Source organism: Phallusia mammillata, chromosome 1 (assembly GCF_965637545.1).
Source record: "Phallusia mammillata chromosome 1, kaPhaMamm4.hap1.1, whole genome shotgun sequence".
NCBI lineage: Eukaryota > Metazoa > Chordata > Ascidiacea > Phlebobranchia > Ascidiidae > Phallusia > Phallusia mammillata.
The window spans coordinates 11,258,170-11,279,356 of record NC_137252.1 but is presented as its reverse complement, the minus strand read 5'-3'; the positions used below and the strand labels follow the sequence as shown (position 1 = coordinate 11,279,356).

General features: G+C 39.6%; 1 protein-coding gene across 1 annotated transcript; it reads left to right on the top strand.

Moving 5' to 3' along the window:
• Window positions 1-16,924: 16,924 nt before the first annotated feature.
• LOC145230362 (uncharacterized) lies at window positions 16,925-18,244 on the top strand. The gene has a single exon (XM_080095822.1). It carries the CDS (start codon window positions 16,925-16,927, stop codon window positions 18,242-18,244), a length of 1,320 nt encoding a protein of 439 aa, XP_079951948.1.
• The last annotated feature ends 2,943 nt before the right edge of the window (window positions 18,245-21,187 follow it).

Sequence of the window (21,187 nt, the reverse complement as noted above, 5' to 3'; positions counted from 1 at the left end):
GAAACAAAATACAGGACAACCTGAACCACCAATTATCTTAAAGGGCGTTTAAAATCTTTTAAAAGCCAGACCGATCTTATGTTTTTTTCCTCGAGCAGACAATTAAAACAATAGTTGTGCAAAATCATAGTAATACGTGCTCTTCAATTTGTTTTGACTACGTTAAAACAGAACTGGTTTTGGCACTTGTGTTGCCATATCCGTGCAAGTCTTTGCGTCAGTGTAACAAGTACGGTTCAGACAAACATTTACCTCTGCCCAATGCGTAACATGAACTGAAAAGCTTCAACATTTTGAGTCTTTTTAACATTGGTATTCACAAGAAGATTTCACTCACAAGGCCACATTTGCTACGTTTCTCATTGTCATTTTCCATTTAATAAATGTTTTTGTTGATGTCCTTGAATCCCGGCCAATTTGGGTGAGGTTACGCGTCAAAGGTTTCAGCTGTCGGCGAACTTCGTCTTTGTTGTTGCATTCGTGATGATGTGGACGGCGGTGCATCTTCGTCGGCTCGTTTTCCCAAACAAGTATATTTTTGCAGATAAGGATACCATGTCCGCTGGACGTCGCCCTTGCGCACGCAAGTAAGGAGAAAGATCAGGGCACCCTGAGGTCCGAAAGCAAAAGTTTAATACAAAAAATTGTTTTTCAATTTTATACCCTTAAGCAATGTATATCATGAAGCAGTAAAGTGTGTGGTAATGCTAAATCGGAAAATCTGCTCACACCATATCTCACGTGAGACCCACATTTAGCTAATTTTCGATAGGTAGCGCAAAGAGCACTTTTCACATTTAAAACGTGAAAATGCTCACGGTTAGGGTCGGTGTAAGATATTAGCATTTAAAATTCAATAAAACTAGCAAAAGAACTTAGTTACTAATGTAAAATTTTCAAATGTTTCCCAACACCTCTTTAGCCGCTAAATAAACAATTTAGCTATTTACGCCACCTATCGAAAATTAGCTAAATATGGGTCTCCAGGGAGGTATGGTGTTAATAGCTCTACCTGCGAATTAAATATCATGATTATTGTGGAAATAAAAGTGCTGTGATGGGTTTTATCTTAAAAATTCTGATTTTTCTGTGGAAAATTACTCCTCAATGTTACCTGAGCAGTAGATGCAATGGAAAACACCCAGGTCAGAACTGTCAGGAAAATTGGATTGTCGGAGATCATCATAAAATATGCCAGAAACCAAACCATTCCAAGAGTAACGGCAATTGTCATGGCAACTGGAACGTGACTTTTGCTTCTGCGAGCCTGACCCTGAAAGTAAAAAGAAAGCGTTGGCCTTTTTGTCAGCTCAATCTGGGCAATGCATCAAACGGCGTAACTGTATGGCCTACGTTGTATGCCATAGGACATTTACAGAATGTTACTTTTTACTGGAAGTTTCGGTCATTGACCCGTGGTTCGTGGTCTCAACCTAATTCTCATTTCTTAAACAAATTGGCCAAACTTAACGCCAAGGAAACTGAATTAAATAGCGATTGGTGCTTAGTTGGAAGCTACTTTCCAAAAGTCTCCATGCCAACAGTAAAGGTAGCCTACATTAGATAACATCTGATCGTCAACACCATTATGTTTGTACGACAGAGCTAGTTTAAAAGGTTACAAATGTGTTTGGACTGATTTATGTAAGTTATGAAAGCAACACAGTTCATAAACTGTCATACCACTGCTTGGTTTTTGCTTGTGATTGATCTCATTGCCAGAACAAACACCACGACATTGTAAAGTAGAATTGCTCCAACAGGGAGGAGGAATGAAAAGTAAAGAGAGTAACTCTTGATCCAGCACATATTTTCGGCAAGATACGATGCCACGAAGGCTGAAGGAGGATCTGGAAATATTAAGGGAAAATATTTTCCGGATTGTTACTTTCAAAATTCTGTCTCTTTCACCCATGAAAAAAGCTTAAAAGATTCGGCTTTTTTTGTAAACTTTTTTATAGTGGACTGTCTTATAAGTGAAATCCCAGCGGGCACCGGGCGTTAAATCAACTTTAGGCCTTCATTCCCGCCGAAATTTAAACTTCCTGCGAAAAAAAACAACTTTCGTGGAAAGAAGAGAGTCTAAATAAGGTTTAAAGACCAAGATAAGAAAAAAAATATTCTAATTTGCATAAACGAATAATTCTCGTTCTTTCACGCTTTATTTACAGCAAAAACATTATCTCGAATGTAGGTTACCTTCATTCCATATCGGTGATGTGTTTGGCGCTGATTTTCTTGCTTCAGTTATTCCTAAGTTCAGTGCGACTATCACAGCAGGTGCTCCGTACGCAAATACACCTGCTTTTACAAGATACCAATCTCCGGTCTTCTGGAATATCTGTGACAATAAAATACATTTGTGCAGACAATTCAGCAAATTCAAATCAGTCTGTGTATATGTTATAACAAACCACTGCGGGTCTTGATTTCGCCCAAAAATATGGCATTATCAGTCTTAAACAGGAAATACACAGATCGATTTGAGTGTGCTGAATTTCTCAGTCAAGTAATGTCAATATATGTAACTGGCCAAAATGATGGACTTGCACTTTGGTAGAACCGACATTATCTGTGTTTTTTATGACATTTAAATTTAGAAGAAATGCTGCACCCGTCCCCGTTTTGCATTAAAGTGGAGCTAACACGGAGCAGCACGGAGTTCGAACTCAGGACCGTTGCATCAGCACATGTATAAAACCTTTTTACCGGTAAGTAAAGTCTAAAAAAATTTTTGCTGACGCCACAACCCAAACACTTTATCCAAACTGTTGCGGGTCATTCGCAACACAATTTGGAACAACAGCTGTGGGCCACGTAAAACGACGCCGCGGGCCGCACTTTGAACACCTCCGCTGTGGCTGTTGTATGGGTTAGGCGCCCTGAACCATTCTGCCAAGTTCTTGCTGCAATAAGAATTACCTTGACAAGGGAGATATAAAGAAAATTGGCATAAACAGCCATCCAGCACCAAACACACATCAAGAAATAATGCAACAAGGTGGCGCTAGCAACACATCGGGCTTCCTTTTGGCGGTTGTCGATTCCAACCATGAATATAAGAAATACGATCGTAAGAATCACACATATGTTGATTAGAATCTTCATCGGTTTTCGCTTTCGGATTTCCCTGTAATAATAAAAAAAATCAGTTTTCACTAATTAATGATATGGTCTGACCATAAATTTAAACGCCTTTTCCTTGCTGTCTGTCTTGGGTTTCTGTATTGCTGCAATGTAGCGTTAAAATTCTGCCATATGAAACATACCACTCACCTGAAACCGACTAAAATGACAATAGTGACGATAAGACTCAGCATGGATAAGGATGCGCAGACGTAGGTAACGATTTGCAGTGATATGTGTGCTGGTGCTTCGTAAATACTCTGAAACGATTGATTTCTTGTTATTCATCATACTGAGCTGCACCTACAAGTTGTTAGTCTAATATAGCGCTGTGTACACCCGACTATTCAATTATATCTGGCGTTCAGAGTAGCATTAAGTAGTTTGGTCATGGTAAATCATTCAGTTAATTTAACAATACTGATTTTTTTGTTAGAACTGGTGTTTGGAACCTGTTTGCAGTGCAACTAGATTTGGTAAAAAAAAACGTGTACACTGCAAATGGTAAGATAGTCGTCTCATCATTCACGTTTTGATTTATTATGTAAATCAAGATTTCTTACCACCAAAAGTGCAAAGTTGGTCAAGTGGTTACACTTGCATTGTGGTGGTTTTGAGTTTCGTACAAGGCCGCACCCTTCTGTTGACCAGGTGTCAGTTGAAAAATTCCAAAATACACAAGTCTGGTTGACGTATTGTCCCTACATATGGTCAAAAATAATGTTACAAGTATTCAAGGTACGAACATATTGATCAGATATTTACCTTCAGTGTTGAATCGTTTTGTGAAAAACCTTCGTTGGTCGTCTCACTGTTGTAAACTGTGGTCACCGGGTTCTGAAGATTGGAAACTTGTTTTCTGCCAACATTTGCCGAAATAACCTTCAAACAACAATCAGAAAGTTAAACTCTTGAAGTTAAAAGACAAAACTATCGGTATCAAATCACGCTTTTCTTACCACATCGGCGCTTTCGCCTGAAATAAACAGAATGCTTGAGTTGTGTAGGAGAAATACACCCCTTACTGTACTGCTACCGTTCTCAATATTGCGTTTAAAGACTTCTGCCGGAACTTCAATTGTTGCAGGGGTGTGTAATAAACCACTCTCGTTGTAAATTTCCGGCTCATATTCGAAGGATGCATTTGAATATTGATCTCTGACCTAAAGAGTAAAACATACATTGCAAGTTAATATTATGGCAACGACATAGTGGTTAAGGAGAGCCTGTCTTTTCAGTCCAGAGTTGTAAGTCTGACCATAGGCTTTTCGGGTCTGGTTTCGGGCTGAGGATTGAGTTTGAACTGCTGCACATGAGTTTCAACTGCTACGTAGCCTATGCATCGGTTTTGTGTAAGGCAGTGGTTCTCAAACTTTTTTGTTGTCGGGGCCAAATGGTATTTTTTTAAGTGTGTATAGGGAGCCGCAAAAAAACGAAACCTTGAGAAAATCACTAAAGATTATTACTTTGAAACTAAAATAGCAATGTTTGGTGGTTTTCTGAGGTCTGGTGCGAGCCGCAAAATAAGTAGTTGGGAGTCGCATGCGGCCCCTAAAACCGAGTTTGAGAACCACTGGTGTAAGGTGTGCATTGATTTGTTGCTTTCAGGCGGACATCCCTTACATCTTTGTGTAAGTGTAGCCTATTTGCCAAATTGCTTCATTCAGAAAACTGCTTTTGATTTCAACTAGTTGCTTTAAATTTATTCGGGCTTTTACTTTTAGGTTGGAACCTTTGATCGTAGTACTAATTTTTATTAAGCTTTTTTACGATAAATTAGGTGTTTTTACAGAAAACATTTTTTTTAATCATTTTAGCTTTTTGAAGATCTTCAATTCCACTTTAATTATTTTAACTTTTTAATCCACTTTATTCCAATTCACCGAAAGCATTGAGATCTGCAGATTTGATGATCTATGTTTTACCTGCGCTGCAATGTTTGGTGTTAAAACTGACAGATTAGTTTGACCCGGCTCAAAAGTAATCGAGTAAGCTAAAGTCGTCAACGATTGAATCAGAGACGATTGGTTTGCGATTGTTTCATTCTGATTGGTCGAACGAAACCGACTCACATGATCCCCGATGGCTACGATACTGTGATAGGACGTGGGTGTGATCTGAAAGAAAGCGGTATGTGTTACGAATACAAATTTACCCGAAGTATAAATTTTAAGTAACTTACACCGAAATTTGAAATAACTTTTAAGTCAAGTTAATGCTACAAACCTTTGTCAAAATGCTCGAAGCCACTTGTATTATGGGATTTTAAATTGGAATTAGAAATATAGAATTGGTGAAAAAGTAAAAAGTAGTTTATTAATTGCGTATAATCTGATTATGCACCTCTATGTCATTTCTTAAAGCAAGTTCGTTCACAAAATCGACAGTGTGCTGAACGTCTTCGCTGCTTAGCCTATTTGCATCCGCCGTTCGAACGTCCAGTTCCACCAACACTTCTTCTAGTTCAATTGGGTCGATTCCATTCAGATCCGTCTGTCAACAACACCAGCAATTAACTAAATCAAACTTTTTCTGCTAAAAGTTTTGTTTCAATTGAGTCGATGCCATTCAGATTGGTGTCTGACAACAACACTGTTTCTAATTTTGGCGCTGCAGTTCTTCCATCCAGCTTACATATCAGTGTATAAGAGAGCAATAGGCAAAAAAACATATATGTTACTGGCCATAAAACGTTATTTGGACCTTTATAGGAATGGAAATATTTTAATCAACTCCAGATATAGCAATATCAACCAACCGAAGATATCTTTAGGCTTAGCCTACTACGGCAATAATATTTCTATTTTTATTTACCTCGTTCACTATTGATGGGATAGAACTGTTACTACATGGAATCACAGCCAATAAATCAAATTCAAAAATTCCAATGTAGTATTCTGCGTCCTCGTCGAAGTGTCGTTGGCATGGCACGGATGCAACTGGTTGACCTGACAAAGCCAAACGATAAGCTTGTTGGTAAAGGTATATTACATTTGCCAGAATAACTTTTTTTAGGTTTCGGTTATGCCTGGCAGCAACAAACTGGTTTTAATTGACTGTTTAAAATAATGACTTACGCGTGAGGTTGCATCGTTCCAAGGAATAACCAACCAGCAACGCCAAAGTGTTTGGAAAATTAAATATTCTTCCGTCATCCAATGTGTGACTGGTTGCTTCGCAAGTCACTGAAAAAAATGCCCAAAAAAGTAAACGCAAGTTCTCGATCCAAAAATAAACGCAAGTTTCTCGATCCATTTCATTCCTAAGTTAAAAGTATTTACTTTAGCTTATAGCAATCTAAACTACCTGTGCAATCCAAACTATCTTCCTGGCAAACGCACTTGAATTCATTTTCACCGCTTTCTAGTTCAACTTCTATACAATCTGAGCCATGTTCACACTGTTCCGCGCAAGCTGAAAGAACAAAAATGGTTACTATATATTGTTTGACTAAAAACGTTTGTTATTTGGTTTAAAATAGTGAAACAAAACTAATACAACAGTAATTTATCATGAAAATGTTCTTATGTCTTAGGAGAAATAGTGTTAAATACACGTAAAAATCATCATGGTTCTCTTGATTGTCTTAAATCTGATGGCATCAGCAATTGCCTTTAAAAAAAAAACTCTGTTACTTATAATGTCAATTTAGATCATTAATTTCCACATGAGACTTTTGGCAGTGATTGCTTGTTTTCGCACTTACGTAGTGTAGGGATGGGTGTTGAAAAATCAGTCAAAGGAGACGCGGCGGTACCTGCAGTGGACCGAAATGCCACCTCGTATGAACGACCAGTAGGTAACGGTCCGTTACACACATCAGTTGAAATCAGCTCACACGTTTCGTCATCACCTGTACCACAAACAATTGTTTTTAAATTGGTTGAAAACTTTCTTAAAATTTCTGAGGAAATAGGCATTTGAAACCCAAAATTTCCAGATCACATCTACAAAACCAATTTGGTGCTATTTACCTCAATATGTAGGCAATTTACATATTGATTCAGTTTCGCATACCGAACTTATCCCGCTATTACTCCTGCTATGACGTTACAATCGCTAACATGTTCGTAACAATGAAACTGGAACGCAAATTGTCTGCAGATCCCAATGATTGTTTTTGTTTACTGTACAACGTAGTCAAGTGAGGCGACTTTATTACTGCATTAGGTAAAATCGGTTGTATCGCATTTTTAGAGATAAATAGGGATAAATATGTGTTTGTAACGACTGACTTAATCTTCAAGTGAACGTTGTTGCCCGTGATTGTCGGTGAGTGTTTAATTTTGACTAGTGACCTAACTGAATGTGTTCGATGTTGTGTTTGTTGCTGTTGCCTCTTTTGTCGATGTGGGCTATTACGCGAGATTCAGGAAAAGTGTTTTGTGTGGAAAAGTGCGGGGCGCGTTGCAACATGATAAACCCCCTTGTGAAGCTCAGCCTTGCAGGTCGGCCATTCAGAATCTACAATGCTTTTCACGTTTGGAAATCCCACTATTCGGAGGATCGGTGCCTATTGCGCCATGGTATTCGTGCCTTTGGTTCAATGGTTCTTCGTGAACTTGTCATGCGATGTAATGCCGTGTAAGCATGAATGTTGGGCGCGCCGAGAACCCCGAACTATTTGGTCTCCACAAAAGGAAATTCGAGATTTCCCAGTGCGCTTAAATAGCATTTTGCTTGCCGGGTTTTCTGCTGTATGTGATTAACATATAAAACATTCACTGACAAGTTCATCTTTAAAAAGGTTTTGTACGTGATCATACTGATGTAAGTTAAAAATAGGTTTCCTAATCCTCGTACTGCTCCCATATACTGGTTTAATCAAAATTCTAAAACATGCTGAGGATATATGTGCAGTTATGTTCGAACAGGATTTCGGATAAATGAAAACTCAACTTTACCCGTTAATATGAATCTCTTTAATTTGTCGGATTTGGTTTACTGGCATTGGTTGGTATGATGGTATTAAAACACCACTTTATTGGTCGACCGCCAGAGGACCAACAGGTAGCCCTAATCCAAAACCAGTATTAACTTTTTTGCATGCAAATGTGTATAGCACACCCGTTGGCGAAATGCTTCATATGTTTACGGACAAAATTGACATACTTCTGAAAAGGAGTTTGGAAAGGGTCTGTATTTCCACTTACCCACAATCAACCGACCGTCGTTAGCTTGTCTACGTTTTCGTGCAGACGCAGAAGGACAGAACACAACAGCTGCTACGTAAAGGCTGACAGAGTTTCGATTGACAACTGTGGACCATACGCCAATGTCCGAATCTAAAACAAAAGTTTTCCGATCACATATTTTTGACCATTTGTTTGTGCCTAGTATTCGTTTAATCTTACCAGACCAATAACATGTAAAGTAGTGGTTGGTTTACATCAAATAAGCAAATTTACATTTGTTTAAATTAGGATTTCAATTGCTTGACTTCTTACCATCGTATTCAGGACACAGTGCGAAATAGGATCAGACTGGAAAACACAACTCACCATTTAGCTCTGTTCCTGTTTCCTGAACTAACACTTCTATATTGGTATCGCCCGAACCGTCAGTCTCAAACAAACTGTCCAACGATGCACACGGATCTTGCACAGCAAAAGCGTGTTCTCTTGTACGACCCGGAAGCTCTTGACTAACATTTACAGCGGGTTTTGCTCCATCCTTAGGTGTCAGTACTGCAACAATTAAACTTTTGCGTTCAAAATTTGCAGTTACCTTAATATTGATAATTTTTTGTTTATAATGTTGGTTAACGTAAAAATTGTTTGCGTTTTTTTACTTCTGAGTTTATCACTGTGTATGGTAGCTGTATGGGATTAGAAACAAACATTGTTAGGAATATATTTGTACCGATTTCATCTCTGACAGTGGTGGTGGTGGTGGTGGTGGTGGTGGTGGTGGTGGTGGTGGTGGTGGTTGATTGTACCGCAGTGGTTGTCGTAATTTCAGTGGTAGAGGGTGATTCTGTTGTTGTGGTTACCGTTGTGCTTGACTCGGGTCCCACAGTAGATACGGCTTCTGGCGCACATGAGATAGAAAAGTAACAGTTATCTTTGAGACTTTGAAAGGAGAAAAAATTAGCAAACCAAAACGATTTGTAGCCTATCCTTTTCCAAAACGATCTGAAATCTTATTGGTTAGATTGCAGAACAATGAAATATGTTTAGCGGCACGAAATAGTTAAACAATCACATATAGCGTTTTGTTTTAAGTATCACAACGTGTTCAATCAAACGTGTGGTGCACAAAATTCCTTAAACATTTGTTTTCAAAATGCCTCCAAACCTGTTGTTGTTATATTTCCCACTTCGAAAAGCTGTGTTGTGGTGAACTCATTGCCCGCTTGAATAAAAACAACATAAGTGGTTCCAGGATTTAACCCGGGGATGGTAAAGTTTGTTGTTGTAACATTGATTTCGATTTCACTGGTTGGGTTGGATGCAATCACACGATAGTAGACAGAGCTTGGAATTGGCGAAATTGCGATACTGATACTGTCGCTCGTGTTGGACATGCTCAGAATGTCAAGTTCTTAAGGAAACAGTTGTGGTTATAAATACGACGTTTTTTAGGCGCCACCAAAAGTCTCATACATAAGCGCTGATTGGAGCTTTTAATTAGGTAGGTTTAATAACGCAATTTATTAAAAATCCTGTGCTACGCAAAGATGATAAATAAATAAACGAAATAGTGACTTAAAACTACAATCTCCCAAATTATTAGTCGTACTGATGCTTTTAATGCGATATATATATATAATGACGTTTTTCCTGAACTTAAATCAATAGACGAATCACCAATGTCCAACTCTTTTAAATTTGACAACAAAAACTGAACAAATAATTGGGTTTCGTGCTTGGAAGGCTAGAGGTCTGAAATCAACTTACCGGTCTCACATCGCGTTTCGTTTCGTCCAATCAGACATTGACACGTGTAAGATTCAAACCCTGTTCTGACGCAATTCCCACCGTTAAAGCAAAACCCTTCGTCGGACCGACAAACATCAACATCTGATGGACAAAATCTAACTTAAACGATTGTTGTGAAAATTAAATGGCTGTTTATCTTTCGTTTTTTCTACGCAAAGCTTGTTTCGAATCTTTTTATCAATATTGTATGTGACTCAACTGGGTTTAACTGATGGGCCCCTTCATATTTCTTATGATGACATTAACATTTGCCGAAACGTCTAAATAACAAAATCATATCGGTTTTACGTCTGTTTAGGCGGATATTTTCCTCAATAAACTTAAACAGATTTGTACTACATGGTGTTTTGCTCATTTAAACTTGACTAGATTCGAACTGAATGGTGTTCCAAATAGTTTTAGGCCTAGTGGTTTAACTTTTTCGTGCCAGGTTTTAAACTACGAAAATTTTATTTTGGAAATAGCAAGCCCAAGCTGTTGAGAGAATGGGATACACATTTTGGTTTATGTAAAATAATACAGAGTAATTCATATTTTTTAATACCCACCCACACAGTAGGAAATGTTAAAGCCGCTTTGCGTTGTATCAGATGACGATATGAAGCTAATAAATAACGGTTCGACGTTTCGAAGTATAAAGGTTGTGCTGGATTCAAACGTAAAGATGTCGGTAGTGGTAACGGTTAGACTTGGTAGTGCTCCAGAAACCACGAATTCTCTAATAGTAAGATAGCGTATTAGTTTTATGGTATTATTATGGGTCCCCTTCCCTGAAGGGGACACATATTGATTTTACTCGAATTTGTTTGTTTGTTTTCTTTGTTTTTTTTCTTGTTTTTTTCTTCCCAAAGTTTGTCCGACTCGTTTTTCCATCAAATGTTTGATGGATTTGGATGAAATTTACACAGATGGTAGATATAGGTATGTAGATGTGCATCCCACTTTGTTTTTGTTGATAACTCCAGTATTTACGCCGCTAGCCCCCTAAAATGGGTTATTTTCTGCCTAAAGTTTGTCCGACTCATTTTTCCACCAAATGTTTAATAGATTTGGATGAAATTTACACAGATGGTAGATATAATTATGTAGATGTGCATACCACTTTGTTTGTCCTGATAACCCCAGTATTTACCCCGCTAGCCACCAAAATGGGCGAGTTTGTAAACAATGTCGGAATTGGCTGAAATTTGGATAGCTTGTAAAGTATGACATTTATAGGTGTCGATTGTTGTGTTCAACCCTGTAGGCCCAACCCTAGCATTAACGGTTGTTGCTTAAAACACCTCTAGTGGTCAAAATTTTAAACATTGGCAGATTGGGCTGAAATTTTGCAGTACTATTGATTGAGTCATTGAGGTTTCATGTTTTTTTAGTTTAGTGTCAAACCCCATTAGTTACCCTACCCCCTAAAATGGGTAAGTTTATAAAACAGTGTCGGAATTGGCTAAAATTTGGGAAGCATGTGGACTATGGTTATCTCTTGAAATGCATTATTTTTGACTTTACATGTGTGGGGACCCATGAGTTTCTGCCTGCTGAAACAACTAAGGTTATAAAAGATGATGGTTAATATGGGACCCAATACAAAATAAGCATAGGAAATATATTTATGTTTTAAAATGGATTATAGTGTAAATGCAAAGACAAAATGTGCTAAACCACCCTTCTAGTTCAAGCTTGGAGTTTATAGCAACCGACCACAAATTGTAACCTATAAAATTATATTACAAAGGCGGCCTGATTCGGCCTTGTGGTAGTATGTAGCCTACCGCCGTATTGCAGACAAACGGAAATTACACGTTGTTTAAGCAAACATTTTGTGGTTATTTAACTCCCATTATCGGGCAGTGTCAAGCTTGGTAAAAACAGTGCAGGAAAATTCATACACATTTATATGCTAATGCTCCATAAACGAACCTTTGTACGAAATACCGACCGTCCAATACTTCAACACTTCTTCCTGCTATCAGCTCATCACTTCCCAAATTGGTTTGAAAGTCATTTGCCTGGAACCGGATCGCTGTGCAAAAAGGGAATCTTTTAGGGTGTGCCATTTTAACATCGTCTTGCCCCAGACAGTATAAAAGAACGATGTGTCTTATTTAAGGCTGTTTTACGTCATACCGAAATTGTTGCCTCGTGACTGAAGCTATGCTGCTTAAAATGTTTTGGTAAGCCCAAATTTAGCATTTACAAAATGAAACCGCATGAATACCCTTGGACGAAGTCGAACAAGTGCAGAACCATTAACTTACTTTTTATGGAGGAAACCCTTTTGGCAGAGGCCCCCAAGTTGGGCAAGGCGACGTTACGGTTTGCCGTTTTCCGCTTACAAGATTACATTCGTTTCAAACACAAGGCAATGTACAGTTTTTACATTGATCAATTAAATAAACAATAACCTATAAACATTATTCATCTCAAACATTGACAACACGATATGCTATATCAAGCACTCCAGTTTATTGTGAGTAACAGGTAGAAAAGCCATGCCTTGACCAATTTTGTTCGATGTCACAACTAGGCATAAATCAAACTGTCAAGTTTATAGAGCTCTTCTAGCAAGTATTTTTTCATGACTTTTCGACGTCCTATATAGGACAGGTCGCCTTCATCAGGGTAAATAACACCGAACGCGTCCTGTATAGGACGTCAAAACGTCGGAATAAAAATACTTGCCAGAAGAGCTCTATAAACTTAAAATCAGTGTTTCATACCGGAACGAAATAAATAATTTTTGGCTCAAATACCGGAACGAAATACCGAAATAAAAAATATTCAAGATACCGGAACGGAACGAAATACCGTTATTTTTTATTCCGGTATTTCGTTCTGGACATTTATCATGAAACAATTGCTGAAAATCTCGCGCCGTTGAACAATAATAAAAATTGAAGCTCCACAATTTACATCCGTTTGACCAGTGGTCGGCAACCACCGGTCCGCGGCCCGGTGCCGGTCCGCCAGGGATGTGTTACCGGGCCGCAGAAAACTTTCTCAATGTTCACATTGAATGAAAGTTGTAACACTGTAATTAGTTTTTAGTGCTGAACATTTGTGTTTTCTATAGGCCGGTCCGTGATAAAAATGTCCGGTTCAAACCGGTCCGCAGTGCAAAAAAGGTTGCCGACCCCTGCGTTTGACCATCATTGACAAATGTTATGTGACGTAACAACTACCGACAATAATTGTTGGGTGTTGCAACTTTCTTTATTTTTTCGCTTAATAGCTGTAAAGACCACAAAGAAATGTTCGTTTGTTAAGACCGAAATACCGAAAAATACCGTTATAAATTTATTTCGGTCAGACCGGAACGAAATGAATTTATCGGTCCAGAACGAAATAACGAAATAAATAATTTGCTCAGAACGAATAACGTTATTTGATTTCGTTCCGTTCCGGTATGAAACATTGCTTAAAATTATGCCCGGCAGCAATAGCTAATATAAATCAAACTGGTTCACAATGTTTAAATTTAGTATTAATAGCAAACCGGTAGTTTACAACTTTTTATAACCTTTGATTTATTTGATGCTTACCTGCAACAGGTTGGCTGTAGTTAAAACTCCACAATCTTAAGCCCTCCGTGAGATTCCCTGGATAGGGGTCGGGATAACAAGGTGACGTAATAACTCCACACTTTTCAGTCAATAGAAGAACTTCGGGTCGTGGATCGGTCCTGATGTCATTGCACGTGTGCTCAGCTGCGTAAAATAATAGTTTAGATTTTCAATCCCGTCGTCCAAGATTTAAGATACAAAAACATTTTGTTGTTCGTGAATTTGTGTTGTGTTTTGTTGTGTGTGTTTTGCTTGGCGAAATCCATCGGAAACGACCATTTTGACACTTGCCTCTCGCTTCGTGTTACGAACACCACCTGTAATCATAAACAGTGTCACAATCCACAAATTTCGTCTCAAATTAACCAATATAATAAAAGCAGCAATGGACCATTGGTTGCGATTTAAAGCGCTCTAGAGCCCAACAGAATTTCCATCAGTTACTCAACACTAATTATGGTGGCCTTGTATTTTTCAGTGTTGAATAATGTGATAAAACCAGTTAAAATAGTCGAAAATTGTCATTAATCACTTGTCTGAACTAGGAAATTCTTCGCAGAGACAATTATGCCCCTAAACAGTTGGCAAACCATCGTCTTGGTTTCACTGCACATTGTTTGGCATGATGCCAGTTGTTAATTGCCAACATAATTTAAAGTAACACGTAAGTAAAGCCGTCAAACAACAAACATAAACTATCAAACAACAATAAGTTAACGTAAAAACGCTCTTTAAAGAACCAATAATTATTACTGCACTATTTCTACATTGCAGCGGAACAACTCGCCTTTACCTTCCTACTAAGCATCTGATTTTTATGCCCCTTGTTAATAAATCGACTTATTTGCATTCAAACTCATCCGATTTCAGAAACCATATCTCTATATTGCAGCGATTCGTGTCACACACGATGAAAGCGAATTCCTCGTCAGGTACGTTCAATGATCTCGCTATACTGTGTTGCCACTGAATGCTGGGACATCTATTTTTGCTACATACAGCATGACAAAGTTTCCATTCCCCATTGAAAGGCATTTGGGAATGTTTTGCCGAATGAAGACCACATAATGTTTCGTGATACCCTTCGCTGGTAGTGTGTATTATTCTTCGTAATAGCGTTTTTCCAAAGCCTGTTTACGAAGGCTAAACGTAGGTTTTACTGTCTTATAATGTTTTTAATGTTAACTGTGATTGCCAATGTAAAAAAAGTTCAAGAACAGAAACATTATTTTACCGAATTTTTGTTCGTTTTTGGAGATTCTGAAACGTAACTTAAAACGAGGGAGTGCTGAAATGAAGTTTTAACGAAATTGAAACAGTAAAGCGAACGTAAGTTAAAATGAAAAAGATCTTGTTATTGGCCTCGCGCGCAAAAGTTTGCAACCCTGATGTTAAACGGTATGATATTTATCTAGTGCAGTGGTTCTCAACCTTATAGTCTACTGATCGCATAGCACCTGACGATATTTTATATCGCTGCCTACTACCTGAACCATGCTGTGAAGAGTAAAACAAGAGATAGGTCTATTCTTGTTGACCATGACAGCACACTTTTAAACGAGCAAGGTTGGCAATTCCAAAGAAATGTCCAGGACACCAGTTTTTCCCAAACAAGGGCTATTTGGTAGTGGCACGAATATCACAGGTTACGAACCGTTGGTGTAACGGACAATAACGCTCCCCTACAACAAAAAACTTTCCCGCCGTTGCAACCATCGCACCATAAGTGCATTGTTGCGTCGCGGCTGCTAGCCTTGTGTGTGTCCCGCTGTAGCGGTTTTCTTTGTTTCTGCACGTGCGGTCCAGTTGGTGTTACAGTGGTATCTGAGTTAGGTGTGAGTGTATTAAGTTGTGTTATGGTGCATACTTTTATGTGCTGCAAGTAAGATTGTTTGTACTGTTTTGTAGTGATGACGTTCTTTGTTCTATTTGGTTTAGGTGGTCGAAAATCGTTTTAAATCACTCTTCATTTTAATAAAGTGCATGTGAAACTGACCGCTCTTATTCTGCCAGTCAAGAGAATGAAAGGTGGAATTGGCACACTGCTTGAATTCTACATCATTTAAAACGATTTGCTTTGGTTTTCTCAATTGTCTTGAGAAAGATATCAAGCGAGGAAGAACATATCCCCTGCACATCGCAAGAGCTATTAAACGTGATTGATCATGTCAGGCATGAACAAACTAACGGCGGTGACCCGTCCGTTAAAGGTTCTGTGCTAAGTGTCAAAAGTACTGCCAGTTCGCGTGCTCGCCGTGAGGCCGAAGCTGCAACGTTACGGATGGAACAACTAAAACGTCGATGCGCCGTTAAATCCAAAGTGTTGGAAATGGAACTGAAAGCCAGAAAACAAAATTTGGAAATGGAACTGAACGCCAGAAAACAAACAAAATTTGGAAATGGAACTCGAGCTTGATAAAGCCCGACAAGAAATGGAATTGGCAGAATTCGCTGCTGAAACTTCAAGAGAGTTTGGCTCGTGTGAGCCTTCGCATGGGGACGGTAATCAGAAGACGAATGTGAACCCGACAGACAAACCACTTGCACCAGCCAAGTCACAGGTTCCTGTCGGGCCTTCTCGAACCCTCCAAACTAAGACAGAAGGTCCAGTGGTTGCCACCAGCGCAGAGGCCACTGGGGCAGGCATATTTGAAGAAAAACATCTAAATGCAACAATAAAACCTCACCCTCATGGTCCACCAGCGACTACCGAGAATTGGTATGTAATTGCGGAAACTATAAAGCAAGGTTTCAATTTACCGAAACTGCCTTTTATGAAATACGACGGCGATCCTCTTGACTATCACAAGTTTATGAACGACTTCGATCGGCAGATAAATAAGGCGTATTTGTCTGATGCCGAGAAGCTGGGATATGAATTTTGCACTGAAGATGCTCTGACCAACATTTTGGAATGCAAAAGCATGCCACCCGATTTAGGATACAAGGAAGCATTAGATATACTCCACAGGAGACATGAAAGATTAGACCTTGTTGTAAGGGCACACATGGACCGATTGACAGAACGCCCGCAATTGAAGGATAGCGACTTCAAGGGCTTGCGACAGTTTCGTGCACAAGCTGCGGAAAGTTACAAGCTGTTTAGTCAGTGGGATTGTAAATACACGCTTGATCTGCCACAAAATATTGAGGCTGTTGTACAGGCGCTTGCCACATAGTGGAATTAGACGATTCATCACTAGATCGTCTAAACTTCGTTTGCGAAATCAACCAGTGACCTTTCAAGCGTTGTTGGATCTTTTGGAATTGTTGGTAGAGGACACTCTATCGCCAATGATGACGTTTATTTCCGACGAGGAATGCAAGTTGCAAGAACAAGTTACCAACAAGGGCAAGTTCCCGGATCGAGTCACAACTACATACTCGGTACTGTCAGATGAAGAGTCATTTGTGAATTACGACTCACCCGGACGGACGCCTACATGCCCCGAATGCGGGTCGTCACATTTTTTGTGGAAATGTGAGGCCTTTAGGAGTCGACCAGTAAAAGAACGGTATGAGCTAGTGCGTCGTAACAAACTGTGCTTCAATTGTTTTCGTCCCGAGCATTGTGCGGACAAATGTTCGTCCAAATATGTATGCCGTGTAGACTTCTGCGGGAAAAGGCACCACACGCTATTGCATTGGTCGCACCCTTCGGGCCTATCTGGTCAATCTTTCAGCGATCCAGTGGAAGTTGACGGGGCCGGTTTGCCAGGAATATCCGCTGCGACTCTGCGAACTCACTCTGTTCGACTTAAGGTCGTGCCAGTTACCGTCTTGGATAAGAATCGTAAACCCCATTTCACGCACGCCTTTCTTGACGACGGATCAGACACGTCATTGTGCTCTGCAGTATTGGCAAAGAAACTGGGGCTAAGCGGTGTGGAAGACAGCTTGACAATTACTACCGTAAACGGAACACAGACACTGCGCAGTCGCAACGTTTCGCTATCCCTACGAGGCCTGAACGATGGTGCTTGTTTTATGTTGAAAAGTGTAAGGGCCGTTCCCAAGTTACCCAACCTACAAGGCAGCATTCCTACTGTTGATGATATTAAGCGGTATCCGCATATTCGAAATATCAAATTCTCTGTAATAAACTGTCCAGATGTCGACTTACTCATAGCAGCCGATGTTTACGAGGCTCACCAGCAACATGAGGCTGTACGTGGCTCGCGTGGCGACCCTGTTGCTATTCGTACTGGTTTGGGTTGGTGTTTGTTCGGCCCCGAGAGAAAACATGCCACCAGACACGCGAGTGTAAATTACATACACGCTAACACAAAGCTATCTGATCAGTTGGATCAGTTACACAGTATTGACTTTCAAGATAGAGGTTCGAGTGACCTTGGACTTTCACTTAATCACAAACGAGCTCTTTTATATACAGAAAACAGTGTCACTAGAGTAAACGGACATTACCAGATTTTGCCTTGGAAATTGCCCTTTCCGATTCTGTCATATAACAGAAGCTTGGCAAAACGAAGATTGTCGCACTTAAAGTGTCGCTTCCACAAGTATACCGAACCGCTTGGAAGGTACTCGGAAAAGATGCAGGATTACTTGAGACAGGGTTTTGCACCAGATAGTTTGCCATGTGCAAAACAAACATGAAATATACCACACCACGCGACGTGTGGCAAATTTCAAATTGTTTTCGATTGTGCCGCTTCCTACGAAGGAACTTCATTAAACAACCAGTTGCTACAAGGGTCTAACCCAGTGGTTCTCAAACTTTTTATGCATGCGGCACATTAAAGAACTAAAATATGTTGTCGTGGCACACTTTGCAGGTAAACATAACAAAAGTTGTTTAAAAATGGTAATTTTCAACCTAATCGTGATGGGTAAGGATGCTTTCAATTAACAAATAACAAAAATATGAGCTTTGAAACGTTGTCATACACACCAGTCTTTCATTCTGAAGTCTTAAAACAGCAGGAAATGTTTGCACTTTAAAACAAGAAGATTTCGCGGCACACTTGGAAACCTTACACGGCACACTAGTGTGCCACGGCACACAGTTTGAGAATCACTGGTCTAACCGTACCAACAGACTCGTCGGAGTGTTTTCGATGAGTAGTCAGGTCTCCGACCCGCTTGGATTTATCCAGCCATTTCTGCTTTCTATGAAACAGCTAATGCATAGCCTGTGCAACCAGCAACTGGATTGGGACGACCCACTTTCCGAAAGTCCGATCGAGCATTGGAATCTTTTGATACTGCGTTGTTACAAGTCTCCCAACGTAGTCTTCGTTTCATCACAGCTGCACTGTTTTTGCAATGCCTGCAAGACCGGGTTCGATGCTGTGTGTTGTCTTTGCTTTGTTGATTTAGACAGGTCCATTGATGCTTGGCAAATCTAGTGAGGCCCCTGTAAGGCCTGTCACATTGCCGCATCTGGAAGGCGCTGCGGTAACTGCTGTTAAGATAAGGACAATGATTGTTCACGAATTGGACCGTTCCCTTGCCCCAGACAAGTACCGGAGATCGTGGCGCACGGTCCAGTGGCTTGCAGACACGTTTTGGAAGAGGTGGCTTCGCGACTACCTGCCAATTCTTCAGCTGCGCCAAAAATGGGAACGGCCAACTAAGAACTTTGGGTTTGGTGACCTGGTTTTGGTCGTGGACGAGATGAGTCCCCAGGGTGCCTGACCAAAAGGCATTGTCGAGGAGGTATACCCTGATAGTGAAGGAGCTGTCAGAAATGTTCGCGTTCGCACCGCGAGAGCTGTATATATGCGCGATATTCGCAAGCTGTGCTTACTTGAGGCAGCGTTACTTTGTAGTGTTTCGTTTCTGTCCTCCTGTTGTTGTGTGTAAATAACTTCGTTTCCACGTTCGTTATTTAGGGGGCTGTATGTAACGGACAATAACGCTCCCCTACAACAAAAACCTTTCCCGCCGTTGCAACCATCGCACCATACGTGCATAGTTGCGTCGCGGCTGCTAGCCTTGTGTGTGTCCCGCTGCAGCGGTTTTCTTTGTTTCTGCACGTGCGGTCCAGTTGGTGTTACAGTGGTATCTGAATAGGTGTGAGTGTATTAGGTTGTGTTATGGTGCATACTTTTATGTGCTGCAAGTAAGATTGTTTGTACTGTTTTGTAGTGATGACGTTCTTTGTTCTAATTGGTTTAGGTGGTCGAAAATCGTTTTAAATCACTCTTCATTTCAATAAAGTGCATGTGAAACTGACCGCTCTTATTCTGCCAGTCAAGAGACTGAAAGGTGGAATTGGCACACTGCTTGAATTCTACAGTCGGTATAGTGTATTTCTAGAACAAAACGCACAAGCTTGGCTTGGTCTTTTCCGCCAATAAAGAGTGCTAACGTTCGGCTTAAATGGTATAATTTAGTTTGACGACCAGATATTTGTTAGGAAGCGTTATAATAGGAATGGGAGCGACATAATTGATTACGTTAAATCGAGGTCAGGTTACCATGGTTTCATGTCTAAAAAATGTTCTAACGTATTCTTCGGCTTTAAAAAAAGTATTTTCCTGATACCTGAGTTAATCAATGCAGTTTGTAACGTTGCAACAATATATTTTTCAGTTTCGGTTTAGGGATTGATGTTTGACACCATATAGCAGAACATAAAATCTGTGTTATGTGTACCGACTTTGGTTATTGCAACGATTTTCTGAACGACAGTACAAAGTGTGTCTGAAGCAAATGCATTTGCCAGCAATCTGTGAATCACTCTTGGACCAGTCGGTGCCAGTGCTTGTTTTAAGCTAACATACGAAGTGTGCAAACAGGTTCTACCTATGCATTCGACATGTATGGTCCATGAATAGGCGCATAGGGTTAATATTGGGAAGGGACTTATAGCGCAATCACCTTACGTTACTTGTTTGCATTACTCTTAAAATTTGTCGTGTCATTTATGTGTCACAGCAGTCAAATTGGGAGGAACTGAGGTTTATGTCCATTTATAAGTTGCTACATTAACGCAAATGAGTACAGGTTTAGATTTAGGCCTATATCAAAGATAAGTTATTAAGGGTTTTCAGTCTGTAAGACGATATACAAGTTGCTAAGACTTAATAACGCTTATTTTTCTTTGCCCGAAACGTTTTATCAAAGAAGTTCGTTTTCCGGAAAATTTTGTTTTTAAATTTGTGAAATTGAGTTCTAACAAGTGCTGTCATTTGTTGTAATAAAGCAAAATTAAACGCTAAAGTATGCAAACAGGTGTAATGTGTTAACTACAAATGCAATTAGAAATGTAGTAAATTCTTTCTTTTGTCGATGTACGTTATTACAAGAGAAACCAATATATATTTTAAAAGACATTAAATATGTTTTTGTTGGATAAAGAGATTATAACCAAACCAGCTGTAATAGCTTGTGTTTTTGGAAATATTTACCATGAGTAGATTGCTCGGAATTCCCACTTCTTATATTTTCTATTCAACTAGCCTATATAACTTTTATGTGCTTTAACAATTTTTACAACTTACAACTTTTACAAAGAAAGGACTTAAACATAACGCTGAGAGAAGATAGTGTTTTCAAGATTTGTGTGCAGTCTAGCTTGGCAGGAAATTGGAA

Coding starts and splice junctions, on each gene's coding strand:
- LOC145230362 (XM_080095822.1), top strand. CDS start 16,925: ATGACGTTTATTTCCGACGAGGAATGCAAGTTGCAAGAACAAGTTACC.